The sequence below is a fragment of the Leuciscus leuciscus genome (assembly GCF_965113295.1).
Source record: "Leuciscus leuciscus genome assembly, chromosome: 14".
NCBI lineage: Eukaryota > Metazoa > Chordata > Actinopteri > Cypriniformes > Leuciscidae > Leuciscus > Leuciscus leuciscus.
Genome location: NC_138738.1, coordinates 28,280,839 through 28,297,519, shown reverse-complemented (window position 1 = coordinate 28,297,519; position 16,681 = coordinate 28,280,839). Strand labels below are relative to the sequence as shown.

The window sequence follows — 16,681 nt, the reverse complement described above, 5'->3', positions numbered from 1 at the left end:
ATTTTTTTATAAGTTTGCTAGTTTAGAAATTAAAGTTTGATGAACACAATAATGCCCTGAGATAAGAGAAAGAGCGTTCACTTATTAAGTTGGGCTATTGAGTTTTAGACAAACTCCGAAAGCACACTGCAAACTAGACACAGAAATAGGGGAGAATGCTCTTCCTGGAGAATACAGATGAGACGCTCATCATAGTACAACAAGTGAGTACATGGACCCAATGAGATCATGTACAGAGTGAAAGAGATATTGGTCACAATGACTAGATGGAGCAGAGTTTGCACCAAGAAAAGATTAACTGAGTGCACAGGCTATGTGCTCTGGAATGCACAAGTAGTAGTTCTCAGTCCAGGTCAAGAAAGGAAGTGATGAGACAATCAGTTATCTGTAATCAATGGCAGGCAGGCTTGTAAAGAATGAAAGCCTTATGTGTGTGGACCAAACTAGACATTCAAAGTAGAATGTTGAAAAATCCTTCTGGGAGCAGAGAAATGTTGCTGCAGTAGCCCCACTTTATTCTTAAAACTGGTCTGATAAACCATGTTAAACATTGCATGTGAATTATGTTCAAGGGGAAAATGTTTTAGCAATCATGAGTTACCAGAACTCAGTGTATCAGATATTATTAAGTTTGTTTCAGTTTAAAATTCAAAGACTTCCTGAACAAAAATTAAATACAGCATGCAACTGTTACCTGGACCAATAAATTCCCATTTATTTGTCAGTAAAGTCTGCCGGCTGACTTTTCACAGCTCCAGGGTTTTAGTGAAAACTAAAGATTGTACTTTTTGTATTTTTGTATCCTCACCCATGTCAAATTGACAGATTACAAAACAGTTATTGTACGTGTAGGTTTATCACTGAAAAATGTTATCATACTTTGTCTACTCTTTGAACAGCATTATGGTAAAAATGAAACAAGCATTTTGCCTCAGGGGGTTGGGCAGAATATGCTCCATGTTTCTCCTCTTCCAAATTAATTGACAGAACGGCTGTTTGGCCTGTGTTCGTAGTCATTTGAAATTGAGATTACAAACACAGGTTTTTTTTTTCTTTTCATATTTCCCATAGCGGAGTTCTCTCCAACTTTGCAGCATTATTATTAGAGCAGCAGTATTGCTGCCTATCCACTGATTACAATGCTCTGCATCCTTTACAGGAAACCGAAAATGACCCACTACCGCTAAACGTTTAATTCTTGCATCCAGGAACAGTACAAGTCAACACCATTGTGACAAAGTTTGCTAAAAAGTATATCCTACTCAAGCAAGGTGGTATTTGACTCTGGTCAAGCCTATCCAATAGGAGCAGACTGGGAGTGGATTTGTACAACATCATGGCCAATGCATTGGATGTTGAAGTTTCCCTTCATATTTGGAAAAAGGGAAGACAACAGCCCTTTTTCTCTGTTTTCTCTAGTCAAGTAACAGAAAAAAAAAAGAAGAAAAAAAAATTGTGTTCACCTCTCTACTGCATACACTATAAAACGCTGGGTTGATTTAACCCAATTTGGGTTGGTAATCATTGATAATCAGTAACCCAGTACCTCTCGCCCTCTCAAGCAACTCTGAGGACTCCATTCTGGATCTTAAAGCTCACTCCATTTCTGGTTTCTTCAGACCAGGATGAGAAACTCAAGCTGTCTGTATTTGATTTGAGGAGTTGGATGTAGACAGACAGGTGGGTGCATCAGCAGAGCAGCCTCTCAATCAGTCATGTTCGAGGAGCTGCTCAAGGTTGTTACTTGTGCTATGGCCAAATTGAATTTGGAGTGGCCTGTTCTCTATGGCCGCCCAGCCAGTTCATCTTCATTAGCACATCAATTGCCTAGAAATGAGGGGAGTGTTTCAAGCTCCTCCCATACCTGAGGGGCTACCATGTGTTGGTACACACAGGCAATACATCGGTAGTTATACAAATCATCAGGGCAGACTGGGTTTGTGCCCCTTTTTCAGGCAGGTGCAGCAGATCCTGCTCTGGGCGGAAGATAAATTCAAGACGACCCACTGTCTCCTCTGGTTTGCCCTCACAACTCCAGCTCCTTTGGGGCTGGATGCCATGGTATAGACGTGACCATGGCAACTCTGCTTCCAGGAATTCTAACAATGGTTCACCAGGACCGAGTCCATAGTGGCTCCATTCCAGCTGGCCCAAGTATGTTTTTTGGACCTGATCTCTCTTCTAGAAGGCATTTCATGGGAGATCCCAGTTGGGAGAGATCTTCTGTCTGAAGTGCAAGGGAGACCCCAAGCTGGAGATCTGGAAACTTTGAGCTGATCAGAATCTTTGATCTGATTCTGATCTTTCAACCAAGGTTGTTGAGACAATTCTGAGTTCTAGAGGAAGTTCCACCAGGAAATTCCACCAGGAAGCTGTATGGCATAAAACGGCGACACTTTATATCATGGTGCGAGCAGCACCACCTGAACCCAGTCAATTGTTTGATTGGTTCAGTGCTGGAGTTCCTTCGAGAATTCTTTCAACGGGTTTGACCCCATCTACACTAAAGGTCTATGTGGCTGCCATTTTATCTAGCCACTTATCTTTAGACTGAGCTTCTGTTGACATCCTCTGGTGTCTTAGTTCTTGTGAGGTGCTAGACGGCCAGGATCTCAAGTCCTACAGGGTTTATCTGATCTCAGCCTGCTCTCAACAACTGTTTTGTGCAGAAACAGCCTTACGGGGCAGGCACTGTGTCAGGTTACATATCGTCGCTGTCGGGCGAAAATCTCGTATGTCCAAATTTTGTCAATTTCATATTTTTTTCACAAATTCATGCTATTGGTCAGTCCCCACATGGTTCTGTTATTTTTACAAATTATTAACCAATCTAAAGTGTTGAAAATAGCTTGAGAGCAAATCTCTTAACTCCATTGTACACTTCAACTGTCTGAGAATCCTCGTAACTCCACCTCTTCTTCACGCATTTTGTCTCCTCAGGATTGAAAGTCGCAACGATTGAGAAATCCTCGTCGAGCAACATGTAAAGCAAGCCTTAACTCTGATTTTATCTGTGTTAAACTATGATATCAGTTATTGATGTATTTTAAATGTCTACTTATTACTAGGCTTATTATTACTAGATACGATTGCATTGAAGTTTTAAAATGTATCTAATATAATACTTGAATTGAATTAAATGTTTTGGATACCAGCATTAAATTATTGTTTTTATTATTATTTTACTGACTCGAAGTTGGCACTGTGCATGTAAAATACCCCAACGTTTTATTTATGGGAGAAAAAAGGACTGTCTACTGGTGCCAAGTAAGCCTATCTTTGGATAACTCTGTCTGTTTTTTAGACAATAACGAGTAAAAATAGTTAGGTTAGATACATTTGAGTAGGCTTGTTTTGTTCAAAATCGATAGCTGTAATGCTTTGGTGCAGAAGGAAGCCCGTGAGCCACGGAGGTAAGTTTGCGTGCAGATTAGGCTAATTTCGCCTATTACAGCCTAGTCACCTCGTCGTTTTTTGTTCTGCTTCACTTATAGCTCTTAAACCTTTGAAATGGAGTTTAGGAAGATGTATGTAACCACAGTCGTTAGCTTTGGTTAACTATTGAAGCCTTTTCTCTTGTCAAAAGGCTCAACGCGACCGCAGACTTTGATGAACACTGCTGGCAGCAGCGACGTCTGTGTACGTACCATTCTATTCAATGACAGCGTAACCTCGTATCTCCCTGCTCCCAAGTCATAAATCTCATATCTCCGATTAAACATGATTTTGGGGAAATGTTGTGTTAATGTTGGTACACAACAGTATATGATAACAATATAAGGTATAATACCAACTTTAACGATACAATGTTTAATAACAAAAAAAGATGCAATTTTTTTTATTTCCTGAAAAATAATGGTTTTGGAGATACGAGGATTCCGCCCGACAGCAACGATATGTAACCCGGTTCCCTGAGAGGGGAATAAGATGCTGTGTCTTTTGATTATTACTGTTGCCTGAGTTGTTACTCTAGTAATTCTGAATGTGATTTTAAAGGTGAACTAAGTAACTTTTTTACCTTAACTGAACAGCTTCGGATTCATTGGAATGGTTATATTACTTATTTCGGGTTGAATGGTGGTCGTTTCGCACCCCCCTGGTGCCCGTGAGCGGAAAATACGCACTTGCAACTTTGAGCCGGCGGGCCGCCGGCCGCTGCGTCAGGAAGTCTCGCGTGATATCAGGTCTCGCGATGTAAACAATTGCTTTACGGCCAAAAGAAATCTGCTAAAATGCTGTCATTATTGCGCTCCCTCACGCTGTCCGAACCCGAATGAAGAAGACGTTTTAAAGAATGTCCCATCTGCTTTGATGTCGTTGATCTACTAGCCTCTGGTGTCTGAGAATCACCAACGAGTTTTTACAACAGTGTTGTCAAATATCTATTCCGAAGCTGTGGGGGGAGCTCTAGAGAGAAACCTGCGAGCAAAAAGCGAGAATACAGCGAAGAAATCCCGAAGCTACTGAGTGCTGCTTTAATTTAAAACTTAATTTGGGTTTATTTTAACCAAACAATATAGTATTTTTTTATTTAAAAAAAACAGCAGTTAAGTTAAATAAAACAGCCCAGCATGAACATTCAAACATTGAATCATTTTTGTCCCAGTGCTGGGTTGCCAAAATGACCCAAATTAGGTTATTTTTCCACTAGAACTTGGAACTTCCTATAACACCCAATGAACTTACATGACTGTAAGGTCGATTATGAATGTAATTTGATACGTACGACTGATCATGCCCAAACACGCCGAGTCAGAGACAATTCCTTTCTGTCTGTGTTCACAGTCGGTTTTTAAAATCTGCTCCAGTCATTGGAGTTCAGTCTGGCATTAGTTGGGGTTGGTGGTTAAAAGTAATTTAATATTCAGTCATTTTATCGATTTGACTGCACTGATATTATCAGATGAGAACAAAATGTTAACTGAATTGATCTGGATGACGACACAATTTTCTTCTGTAGAGCTGCTTTACAGCTGAATTGAATTTGTTTCATAATTGTTATGACACTGTTATTGAACTGAACTGAATCAATTCTGAACTTAATTGAGCTGAATAATGACACTATTGTCTTTAATCAGTCTAATTTCTTATGAAGTTTGCCAAATTGATTATGTTTTTCTGTTTATTACAGTGAAACTGCTTTTAAACAATCTGCATTGTATAAAGCACTATATAAATAAAAGTGACTTTGGAGACATGGGAAACATTCACTCAGAGAATGCTAGGCTTTTTGACAAAAAGGCATTGACTGAAGAAACAGTGTCTGAAACCTCACAGCAAAAAACTGTTAGCCTGATGTTACAAGAAAACCACAGAAAACAATTTACCTGGTAATCTGAAAAATTATGAACCGTAAACTGGCCTAAGAAATTTTTTGATTGTGTATTTCCCTTATGATTTCAATTCATTCAACGTTGCGTCAATAGCTTATGTTATGGAAAACCCACGTATGCACCTTTCTCCGAACAATATTGAAGCTCTATTAATTTAGTGAAATTCAATGGCCCATGCCGTTTGACCACCCCATTACAGCCTATACTGTATATTGGCTGACGGATGATTCAGCAGTAATTTTTTTTAACCTAATTCACTTTTCCTTACGAAGACCCTCTCAACCTATTTAGTAAATCAGTCCATAGCCTCTCTTGCTGTGAGCTCTGCACTTCTGCTGGAATGGCCTTGATAATTTCAGATGGGTGGCAATCCTAATTACTTTGATGGTAATCAACTAGTGTTCAGCACTGTCTCTAAAAATGGAACAATATTTTATTTGTACAGATGACAACGTTATCAAAACGATCCCTGTTCACACGAAATCGTGAAAATGACTAAAACACTGTATTATGCATGCCAGGCCAGTTAGTGATGTCACTTTGTAAAGAAACACTACGCGCCTGCGCACATATGCATTCTCTTACAGGGCACTCGCACCAAACACGCATCACTATAGACTAAATGTATTATGCATATGTATCCCGTCACCGTTTTCACAGATTCACGTTTTTGAACTTTACACAAAGACGATAACACTATCGTTTTCAAAAACTTGCACTCTAAAACCTGTTTTCAAAAGTTAAAATTTTTAAGGCCCCCAAATGCTGTTGTCCTGTAAATGAATAGCCAAAAAACACATAAAACATTTTCCGTTTTTAGTTGAAAACGGTGTTAGTGTTGGTGTAAATAGCCCCTTAGTGTTGGTCACCTGTTTCCAACTAACATCCGAGTGGCTGGCTGGCGCAATATACCTTATGCACCAGAGAAACAAGGGTGCAGCCATCTTTAGAATATTGTCTTTTAACTTCCGTTTTTGTGGTCGCTCTGTAAATTTATATGGTATTGCTGTCCAGGAATAATTAGCTTTTGAAGTGGATTTACTTAATGTAAAGTTAACGAAAGTTATCATGAGGACTGTAATGTTTAAAGCAGATGTCTTAACAAATGTCAGTAAACCAGGAAGATTTTAAAAACGAGCCGTTCATTCATAATATGCAAGATCGCTGTGAAAATACAGACCGGAAGACAAAAGACAACGAGTGCAGCGCTGAAAAGGGGCGGGGCTACATAAGGTCTATAAGTAGTAGCAAAATATCTATGAAAGTATAAATATTTATAAAATCATTTCTGCTTTCACAAATGCATGCAAAGAATTAAATGTGTCCTGACCAAGCATCCATATGTGACGAGTTGTGAGTGAGAATGGGTTGATGAATGCATGTCTGTTTTGATGAAAAAACAAAGCATCAAATAGACATTCAGAGTTTCAACTTTCACTTATGCACATTCTTTGCTGCCTGTCTCATGTGTCTGCATCCGTGCGTTGTTCTGCATGTACACAGCCAAACCACTAGATGGCATGGCAGTGATGGCTACAGGAACAAAGCTAGAGGAAGATGTTTATCTCTATGGTTTATCTCTGCGTAAGCAGTTGTAGTAGCAGCAGCAGTGTTAATGAATAGACTGAAGCATTTATATGCATTTAGTGGAATTTTCTTTTGAAATGTGCTGTGTTATGTTGTTATATGAATATATTATGAAGTTTTTAGATCTCTAGATTCATTTATGGTTTTAATTTTGAGCCTGATTGCTTAAAGCTTATTATGAGTGGTGAGGCAGGTCGATTACATTCATTTCCAACGGACATCACTTAAATATTATGAGCTAAAATCAATGCGCAAATCAATATTTGTTTTAACAGCGAATGAATCATAGTTAAACTTAAAAACTGAGTGGACGTGCACGATGGTGCGCAACAGAAAGGAGTGCAATGATATTTCTAAAATATGTATTTTTAAAATATAAATATTTGTTGTTGGACTTCAAATTTACCTTGAATTTGATTTATTTTAAGAACCTTAATATAATATAATATAATATAATAGTACCTTACACTTACTGAAAAAAAATAAATTAAATACTATGTTATGGCTAAACTTTGCAAAAACATATAACCAGTTTGCCAAAACTATGAGGAAAAATGTGTTAAATGGTCTGATGAGACCAAGATTGATCTGCTAGAAAGCTGAAAATGAAGAAAACTTTCACCTTTCGGCATGACAATGATCCAAAACATCTAAATCAACAAAAGAATGGATTCAGCAAAGGAAGGTTAATGTTTTTGAATTGCCCAGACCTGAATCCTATAGAAAATCTGCCCTCGGAAATGAACAGATCTGGAACGTTTTTTTTTTACAAATAAGAGTGGGAAAATATTCCTAAGCCAAGATGCTAATTTATCTTTGTTTCATTTATTAGATCACAAAAAAATCCAGATTTTTTTAACAGGGGTGTGTAGACTTTTTATATACATTGCACTCCACCCCCAAACAAATCGCAATGAAACCGTGATCCCGAAACCCCAATATGAACTGAACTATAAGAAACTTGAAATGTTTCACCCCTAGGATGCACTATGTAACATTTTATAACTAAACATATTTCAGTCATGACAACTCTCAGGATAAACCTTTAGCATGTTATTATGGATATGACAAGTAGTTGGTCACAGTGGATCTGCTTACGCTGCTGATGCATTGCAAGTACAAAGCTGTGCAACTGCTAATACATACACAGACATGCTGTGGTTGCACAAATATACACTTGAACATAAAACACAAACCCCCACCATCACCACTCCAGAGAGCCATCTTATCAACATGAATTTACTTTATCTAGTGTCCTTAAAAAGACCTCTAGCAACCATTTGATCAAATAGAAAGTTTTGTTGATTTTTTTAAATAATTATATTAGTAGCTTATCATCAGCTTACCAGAAAATGACCATAAGTGAGACTACTTAAATTTTAGAAGTAAAAGGAGCAAGCGAGCTGATTGGATAGCAGAAGTCAAGGACCTATCAAGTTTAAATGATTTACAAATGTATTGTATGGTGTTACTACTGAAGAAAATAAACGGTACCCTGCCATATTTTATATCCAATTCAGTCATGGGTATTGTAGGAGAGAAAGTGTCCAGTGAAGGGGATTACCAAAATAAAGTGTACAGTATTCGGCTTGTTATGTGATCATGATGTCAGCTCCTGAGGTGACCTGCTCTATATAAAATAAAACTGCTTTCATTAGGCTGATTAATTAGGTGACTATACTTTAACTCATTTGAGCGTACTTGATTTAAAAAAATATAATTCTAAGTGTTATTATTAGTATACATTTTTAATGATACACAGAAATGACTCCATGACTTTGTCTCTAAATCACTGCCCTCGCTGCCTGTCTAACATTACACTGATATCAGTAAGTACATTTAAATGCACAATAATACATAGAGTTTTGAAACTGTTTTTCATGATAAATTGCAGGACACATGCACACAATAAAGGTAAATGGGCAGAAATGTGTATTTATTTATTTATTTATTTATTGGTGTGAGCAATATATATATATATATATATATATATATATATATATATATATATATATATATATATATATATATTGCTCACACACACCAAGAACAAAAAAAAGAAAAAGAATATATATACAAGAAAATTTTTATTAAATAAATAAATAACGCACATTTTTGCCAATTACCTCCATTATTGTCATGCTGTGGTTCTCAAAAAGGACGATGGAGGCAATGGATACAAAAAATAACAAGATGATTTATTCTAAACAACGATTAGTTAACACAGTGAAACAGTGTGTCAAGGACGATCATGGGAACTGTAGTGCAGACAATGACGATGACAGTGACAGTGAAGAAGACGATGACAGTGATGATGAACGTGATGGTGACAGTACTTCCCCCTCCCGGCAGGCGCGACCTCGCGCCACAGATGGCAAAACTGGGGAGGGGGGGTGGACGTCCTTGAGTCTTCCACAGGGGGGTGAACCGGGTGAACATTGACTGAGGACTGAAGGACGGTACCGGCAGTGCTGGGAACTAGAGCGGGTCAGGCTGAGCAGACGACCATGGTGGAGACTTCCCTTTGGGCGGCCATGGCGGAGACTTCCCTTCGGGCGGCCATGGTGGAGACGACCCTTCGGGCGGCCATGGCGGAGACCTATAGCCCCCCTATAGATTTTCTTGGGAGGAATAAGGGCCTTAGTCTCTAGGACAGGCTTAGAGGGTTCAGGCTGCGTGGTGGCGGCCATTATAGGCGAGGGTTCAGGTGGCGAGGTGGCCATCTTGGCCGGAGACGAGGGCTCAGGTGAGAGTTCAGGAACGGCTGACCAGGCATGAACAGTCTCTGACCCAGCGGGTATGACGGGAACAGTCTCTGGCTCGGCGGGCATGACATGAACAGTCTCTGGCTCGGCGGGCATGACGGGAACAGTCTCTGGCTCGGCGGGCATGACGTGAACAGTCTCTGGCTCGGCGGGCATGACGTGAACAGTCTCTGGCTCGGTAGACAGGACGCGAAGAATCTCAGGCTCGATAGACAGGATGTGAAGAATCTCAGGCTCGGTAGACATGACTTGAAGATGCTCAGGTTCAGCAGACATGACGTGAAGAAGCTCAGGCTCAGCAGACATGACGTGAAGAAGCTCAGGCTCAGCCGACATGACGTGAAGAAGCTCAGGCTCAGTAGACATGACGTGCAGCTCAGGCTCAGTAGACAACACGTGAAGAAACTCAGGCTCGATATCAAAGTCAATTAAGTTTAACCACTCAGGCTTGGTAGACATGACGTGCAGCTCAGGCTCGGTTGACATGAAGTGAAGATTCTCATGCACAGTTGACATGACGTGAAGAAGCTCAGGCTCAGCCAACATGACGTGAAGAAGCTCAGGCTCAGTAGACATGACGTGCAGCTCAGGCTCAGTAGACAACACGTGAAGAAACTCAGGCTCGATATCAAAGTCAATTAAGTTTAACCCCTCAGGCTTGGTAGACATGACGTGCAGCTCAGGCTCGGTTGACATGAAGTGAAGATTCTCATGCACAGTTGACATGACGTGAAGATTCTCAGGCTCGGTAGACATGACGTGAAGCTCAGGCTTAGTAGACATGACGTGAAGCTTCTCAGGCTCGGTTGATCGGGGTGGTGACGGGCTGGGCTCTGGGTCTGGCCAGGTTCTGGATCGGGGCCGTACGCTCTCCAGACACCTCACCACAGCGTCTCTCCAAGACAATCCGGAGGTGTCTGGAAAGTTGATGGTACGAGGCTTTCGGTTCGGTTTTCGGTACGCATTACGGGCCATTTTTTGGACCATTTTTTTCTGCAGACCAAAATTTCGTTATTTCAAATGAAGGCGCGTCGCGGGTGGCAAGCGCGCTCATAGAGGCTGGCGTGACCACAACATCAACTGGCAAATGCAATGTAAGGAACGAAACTGAGCTACTCTTATTGTGTTTGTGTGGACCGTTTATCAGTTTTGACCTGTGAAGCGGGACTCGCGAGCCCTATGCGCGAGCCTGAGCAAGCAACACCACACAGCGCTAAGGGATCCAGACCAGTAAAGAAAGCATTTGAATTTCAAATGCTTTTTGAATTCGCCACTGAAGTAATAACATCGCTGCGAGATCTAGTGAGAAACATGCACATTTCTCTGTTATTAACGGATCAAACAGCGCTGACGTGGAAACCAGGAAGAAACATCGTGCCATGAATGAACTGGCCGGTGTCCACAGATCAGCAACATTCACCGTGGAATGGATTTGCTGTAGTAACACTTACTGCAACCATGGAAGTTTGTCAGGAATAGTGGGCTATAATGCTTTCAAGTAACATTACGTCTGTTTTATTTTGACATTATGAATACAATTGCTGCCCTCAAATGTTAATCTGAACTAAAATAAACCTTTGTTTATAACTAGCCTACTACTACAATATTACATTTCATTTTGTCCAAGGAGCTATTTTGTTTTATATGCTCATAAGAAGAGTCAAGTATAGCTCCATTATTGCTCAGTAAAAAAAGCAACAAAAAAAATTATAAAAAAAATCATACTTTATGATGTTAGTTTCATTAAATAAAATAATAATAAAAAAAAATTTAATTCAAGGAAATTTCTCTGGCATTTATTTATTTTTGCTGTAGCCTATGGAAAACGTACCGAACCGAACCGTACCGAACCGTGACACAAGTGTATCGTATCGAACCGGACCGTGAATTTTGTGAACCGTTACACCCCTAATATATATATCCAATTAACAATTAACAATAAAGCATAATCATGTAAGATTTATTTAAAGTCATTCTATTAAATGGAAGCTGTGATAGTCATATTGTGACAAATTCGAGGGAAACGGCTTCTCAAACAAGAAAAAATGTAGGGCGGGACTTCATTTTGTCCACCGGGAATTGATTGGATTGTTGTCGTTTGCCATTGCTTTGCAATCTCATGTGAGTGCCAAGGTTGTCCCATCCTTGCGCCAAAAAACACTTCATCAGAGAGGAGATGTCGCTACAAGTGGGAGGGGGGAGTTATTTTGATTAAAGATTAGGAGGGCATATAATTGGTCAATTTAGATTTCATGGTGAAATGCTGCATTTGGCATATCCAGATTTCAAAATATGCAATATTCATGTTGGCGTTGATAGTGCTGCCATTGAAACTCAGGGTTCCATCTCTTCCAAATGACAGTAGTTATGGCGTGAATGAAGCATAAGCTCGTTGTTTTGGTTCAGGAGGAACTGTAAAAGGTGGCTTCTGTTTCTTTTGCAGTACAAGGTGACTGACATCTGTCTAGTGTCGAATTCTGCATAGCATGAAACGCGCTGATGATGTGTGATGTCTGTACGAGCAGGGTGCTTGCATGGAGGCATGAAAATACAGGGCAAACTCCAAGCAGAAGTGAGCATCCCTATGCCCTTCTAACTCTTAAGGCCAGAGCCCTTAAAGTGGGGACTTTAGAGGGAGTATGGCACTTGTGTGTCATAACGAAGCCCTTTGTAATGCACTTGGCAAAGGGAGCAATGAAAGACCACATCATTTCCTCATTAGCTTCACACAGAATGTTAGCACAACAATGCTAGGCAGCGACAAAAGGAATATCGTATTATTGGTGTTAATATGAAACAAATAAATGTACATTTATAATTAACTTTTTAAAATATGCTTTAAATGTGTCTGTTCCCTATCTGCTCTTAACTTTATAAATAAAGCATTAAACACATAAATCATTAAACAATTCTTATCAATGAAACCTTTTTCTAAACCTAGTATGAAATACATGACAAAAATGTGTGTAATACTGTATATCACAACACAACAAAAGGACTTGCCACCCTGGGCCACATGACCATAAACTATTAAAATACTTCCTTAAAGTGACCATAGCATTGTTCCCTTCGCTAACAGGACGTGAAGAGACTTTCAATCAGCATAACAAAAATGTTTCTGGAACAAATCACCTACCCTGCATCTAACGCATTAATTTTGACAACACTAATATATTAGTCAAGTGATTATGGTTTTAATCAGTACTGAGTTCTTGAGTACTCAGGTTTTCATGCCCATCCCTAATGTAAATTAAGGAGAGTATTGGTATGCTAAACAAACTACTTTTGTGAGTAAACAGTTTATTGCTTGATAATGAATTGACAGCCTGTCTGCTAATCTTCAATATTTTTTAATTAGTTAATTTGGAATAAGCTATTTTGCAGCTATATACAGTATGACAAAAAAAAAGTATATATATGTCACAGACATTTCAGTATATGGCACAACTTATTAATTTCTACGGTGTCTGCAAACATTAAGTGTCTGATCATGTGTGCCTCTTAGAGAAAGCATAATGGTCAATTACAACTTGTTCTAATGGTAAAGCAATCTGGTAAAATTATTTGCTTGTAAAATTCTGTGAAAGATTTGTTTTGGTGGTTTCAAAATAATTTCTTTAAAAATGCTAAGCATTACATTAATGTTCCAGATGTTTCTAGGTGTTTTGCTGTGCTAAAAGCTCTGTTCTGCATCAATTTCAAAGCACTTTCTTGAATGACAGCCAAATGTTTTGGCAGCCACCAAAGATTTATTTTATAATTTAATATGACAATACCTGCCGTTCTGCAGTACCCTCTGATAGCCGGCTGCTTTAAAATGCTTGTGTGACTGTTTATGTGCTCTGTGAATAGCGTCAAAGGTTTCTATTTACAACGTGTTTCTGCAGCATTGTGTTTAAGTTAGTCAGAATCCGCTCAACACTGTTTAAAACTGTGCAGCTGAGTACTGCACGCTCGTGAATCCTTTTATTATAACCAACAAAGTATAAGCAAAATGTCAATATAAGATTCATTGCACGGCGTAGACAGCTTCATTGATTATAACGAGAGTTTTGGCAAAGAGTGCCGATTGACAGTGATAAATGGGCAGAACAAATGATCTGTGCATCAATTATTGGTGTAAATGCAAAATAATATACTTTTTCTATGTAATGTGTTACTTTGTTGTTCATTTTATTACTAACTTTTCAAATCAGTCACTAAGTGACCTTTTACATATAAATTTACAGATTGTTAAATATAAGACAATTCTAAGCACTTTGTTATGATCTGTCCTGACAGTGTTTATTTTTTATTTCATGAATAAATAGGATAAGTTAATATTACAAACTGTTTATTTGCATTTATTTTTGATTTATTATCAGTACTGGGCTCGCAGTTCACATGGGTAGGGTAGGTACTTTTTATTGTGTGTGCGGATGTCTGTGGTCGTCCGCCACCACCGAAGACCAAGTTTGACCCAGGGAAATCCCTGATAGAGCTTTAGTCTATCTTAAACACAACCAAATTGTACATGTTTTCCACCACTTGTTGCTTTTAACAACAGCATAATGGTGCTTCATTAAGTGTTCTTTACAATGGAAATGAATTAATGCTGAACATACTTAAACTAGACAACAACTTTATTCTAGAGCTGCTGTACAGCCAAAACAATCTTTGTTACATTAATTTCCTGTTATCACTGTAAAGTTGCTTTGAAACCATCTGTATTGTAAAAAGCACCATACAAATAAAGGTGACTTGACTTGATTTTGTTTAAAACAAAGAAAAAAATTATTCAATCAATCGTCAAAAGACAGGAAAACTAAAAGGCATTCACAAAAAGTGGAACTATTGTCTGTTTAACTGACCATTAGAGAAATAAACTTCACTGTATCACAAATGTTATCAATTAGTAGAAAAAAAAAAAGAGTAAACAGGCAAGGGCAGTGTGATATTTGAAGGAACAAAAGAGTAACGGATGGCTAGTGAGTTTGTCAAGCTCTGTGGTGTTTTTGCAAAGCTTGCTGCCCCACTTCAATCTTGCATGTCTGCTATTCAGAAAGGCATTTCTTTTTACACTAGTTCCTATAGGGTAAAACAGCAGGCTAATTTTAATAGCCTTGCTAATGCCAAAATATATTTCTTACATTTGTATGATATATGAACAGATGCAAAGATATAACTAGATTTAATAATAATATGGATGTTCTGTTCTTTCGAATTTTTACAATAAACATTTTGTATCAAAAACACAAATTCAGTAACCATACTTGGGATAAAATAATGAACACAGATCTTTTGATGAGCTATCCAAGGATAGTTTGATGCTGAATCATAGTATGTCACCATCATAATAATAACCTTATAGAATCTGTTGTAATGGCAGTACTGACCTTTGCAAACCAGGCCCTCCTTCGTCAAAGCCTGCTTGCATACTGCACAACTCTTTGCCTTTTTGAAGGTCTTAGCCTTGAAGGTGTGGGAATGGACAGCCTCAAAGTCTTCTGGCTAAAGAGAGAGAGAGAGAGAGAGAGAGAGAGAGAACACATTCAATAAGCTGAACAAGGTTCATCAGAGTAATTACATTTTTAGACCATATTATATCTCTTTTTTATGGTAGTGCTATTTTTAAGCCTCACACAAATTTCACAGTGATGGCAGATCCTGTACAGTTGTATTGTTAGAATGACGGAAAGGAAGTCAACATTACAGTTAACGACACAAACACACTACACATGTACAGTATTAAGTCACTGTCCCGAAAAGCCATTTTGTCAAGGTAATGAAAAGTGTGATCCTCAGCATTTTCAGCTGTACTATCTCCCTAAATCTTAATGCCTTTTTGTCACACATTGACAAGACCATTCAAGCTCAGGACTGCAAAGCCTGGCATCAGTGACCTTGGCTGTAGAAAGCCAGAGAGAAGGGTGGACACTCATTGGACATTTACTAAAACATCTCTATTAAACCATTAAGACCATTACAGTAAGTACAGCATTAACTCAGAATGGGAACGATTTGTGTTTAACAGTGACCTTGACGAGAGGCATGTGCATTTATATGCATCAAGACTTCACATAAAATTTTTTAAATAAAATAATCATAATAATTAGAATGTCATAAATAAGAAAGAAAGAAAGAAAGAAAGAAACCAAACACGTATGGAGAACATGATCAAACAAGCCATATTCACAAAAAATAGATCCTGTGTATGCTGTGCATACAGTTGTTTTAGTATCAAACAGGTCAAGTAGTTATTATGGGACACCACCAAATCATTGTGGCTCATTGCTTCCAGATGACTTAACAAATTAAAAAAATAGCTAATACTTTATATGAAGCCTGTATTTATTATGCATTATAAGGGTATTCTTAATGCATTATAATACATGCATAGTGCTTAAAAACAACCTTATAATATGTTGTACCATCTGATAAATAATTATAACAATGTAACGTTTTAGCTCCAAAGAAGACAAAGAAGATGTCCAAGAAGTACAAATAACAATTGCATTTATTAAATAAAACAAACTAGAGAAGAACAAAGACATAACATAATTGTGACATAACGCCCCCTCCAGGAAGGTGTGACCTTGCACCGTAAGAGATGATACAAGGGAAGGAAGGTGGGGGCTTTAGAGGTGGATGAGGAGCAGGTGAAGGCCTGTAAGAGGGCAGACATACAGGCAGGAGAGACCAGGGTGGCGATGATGGAGGTAGCATTCATGGTGGAGATGATGGAAGGAGTGGTCAGTTGTTGGTGACCCAGAGAACAGCTAGGATGAAAGCCCACGGCAGAGTCAATGGAGGGAAGAGCCATGATGGTGACTTTGTAGGCGACATCCAGGGTACGACCGATGGAGATGGAGCCGTTCAAAGTGGAGTCCAGGGTGCAGACAGAGAGCAGATGGAACTGTGACCAGTGGCGATGAAGGCACAGATGAAGGCACGGACGATTTAGGACTGGACAGAACCAGCGATGATGAGGGTATGGAAGGCACAGGGTAGGGCTGG

The 16,681-nt window shown here is 38.9% G+C and overlaps 1 protein-coding gene across 8 annotated transcripts in view; it reads right to left on the bottom strand.

Annotated features, from left to right (window-relative positions):
* tns1a (tensin 1a) overlaps nucleotides 1-16,681 on the bottom strand; it is a 129,680-nt gene that overhangs the window by 94,195 nt on the left and 18,804 nt on the right. For 5 of the 8 annotated variants that reach the window (XM_082136684.1, XM_082136685.1, XM_082136683.1 and 2 more), the window contains one exon: nucleotides 15,061-15,175. In XM_082136684.1, the coding sequence (XP_081992810.1) occupies nucleotides 15,061-15,175 (115 nt within the window). The remainder of the gene's footprint in view (nucleotides 1-15,060; nucleotides 15,176-16,681) is intronic. The other 3 variants (XM_082136687.1, XM_082136689.1, XM_082136690.1) reach the window with 1 other exon arrangement.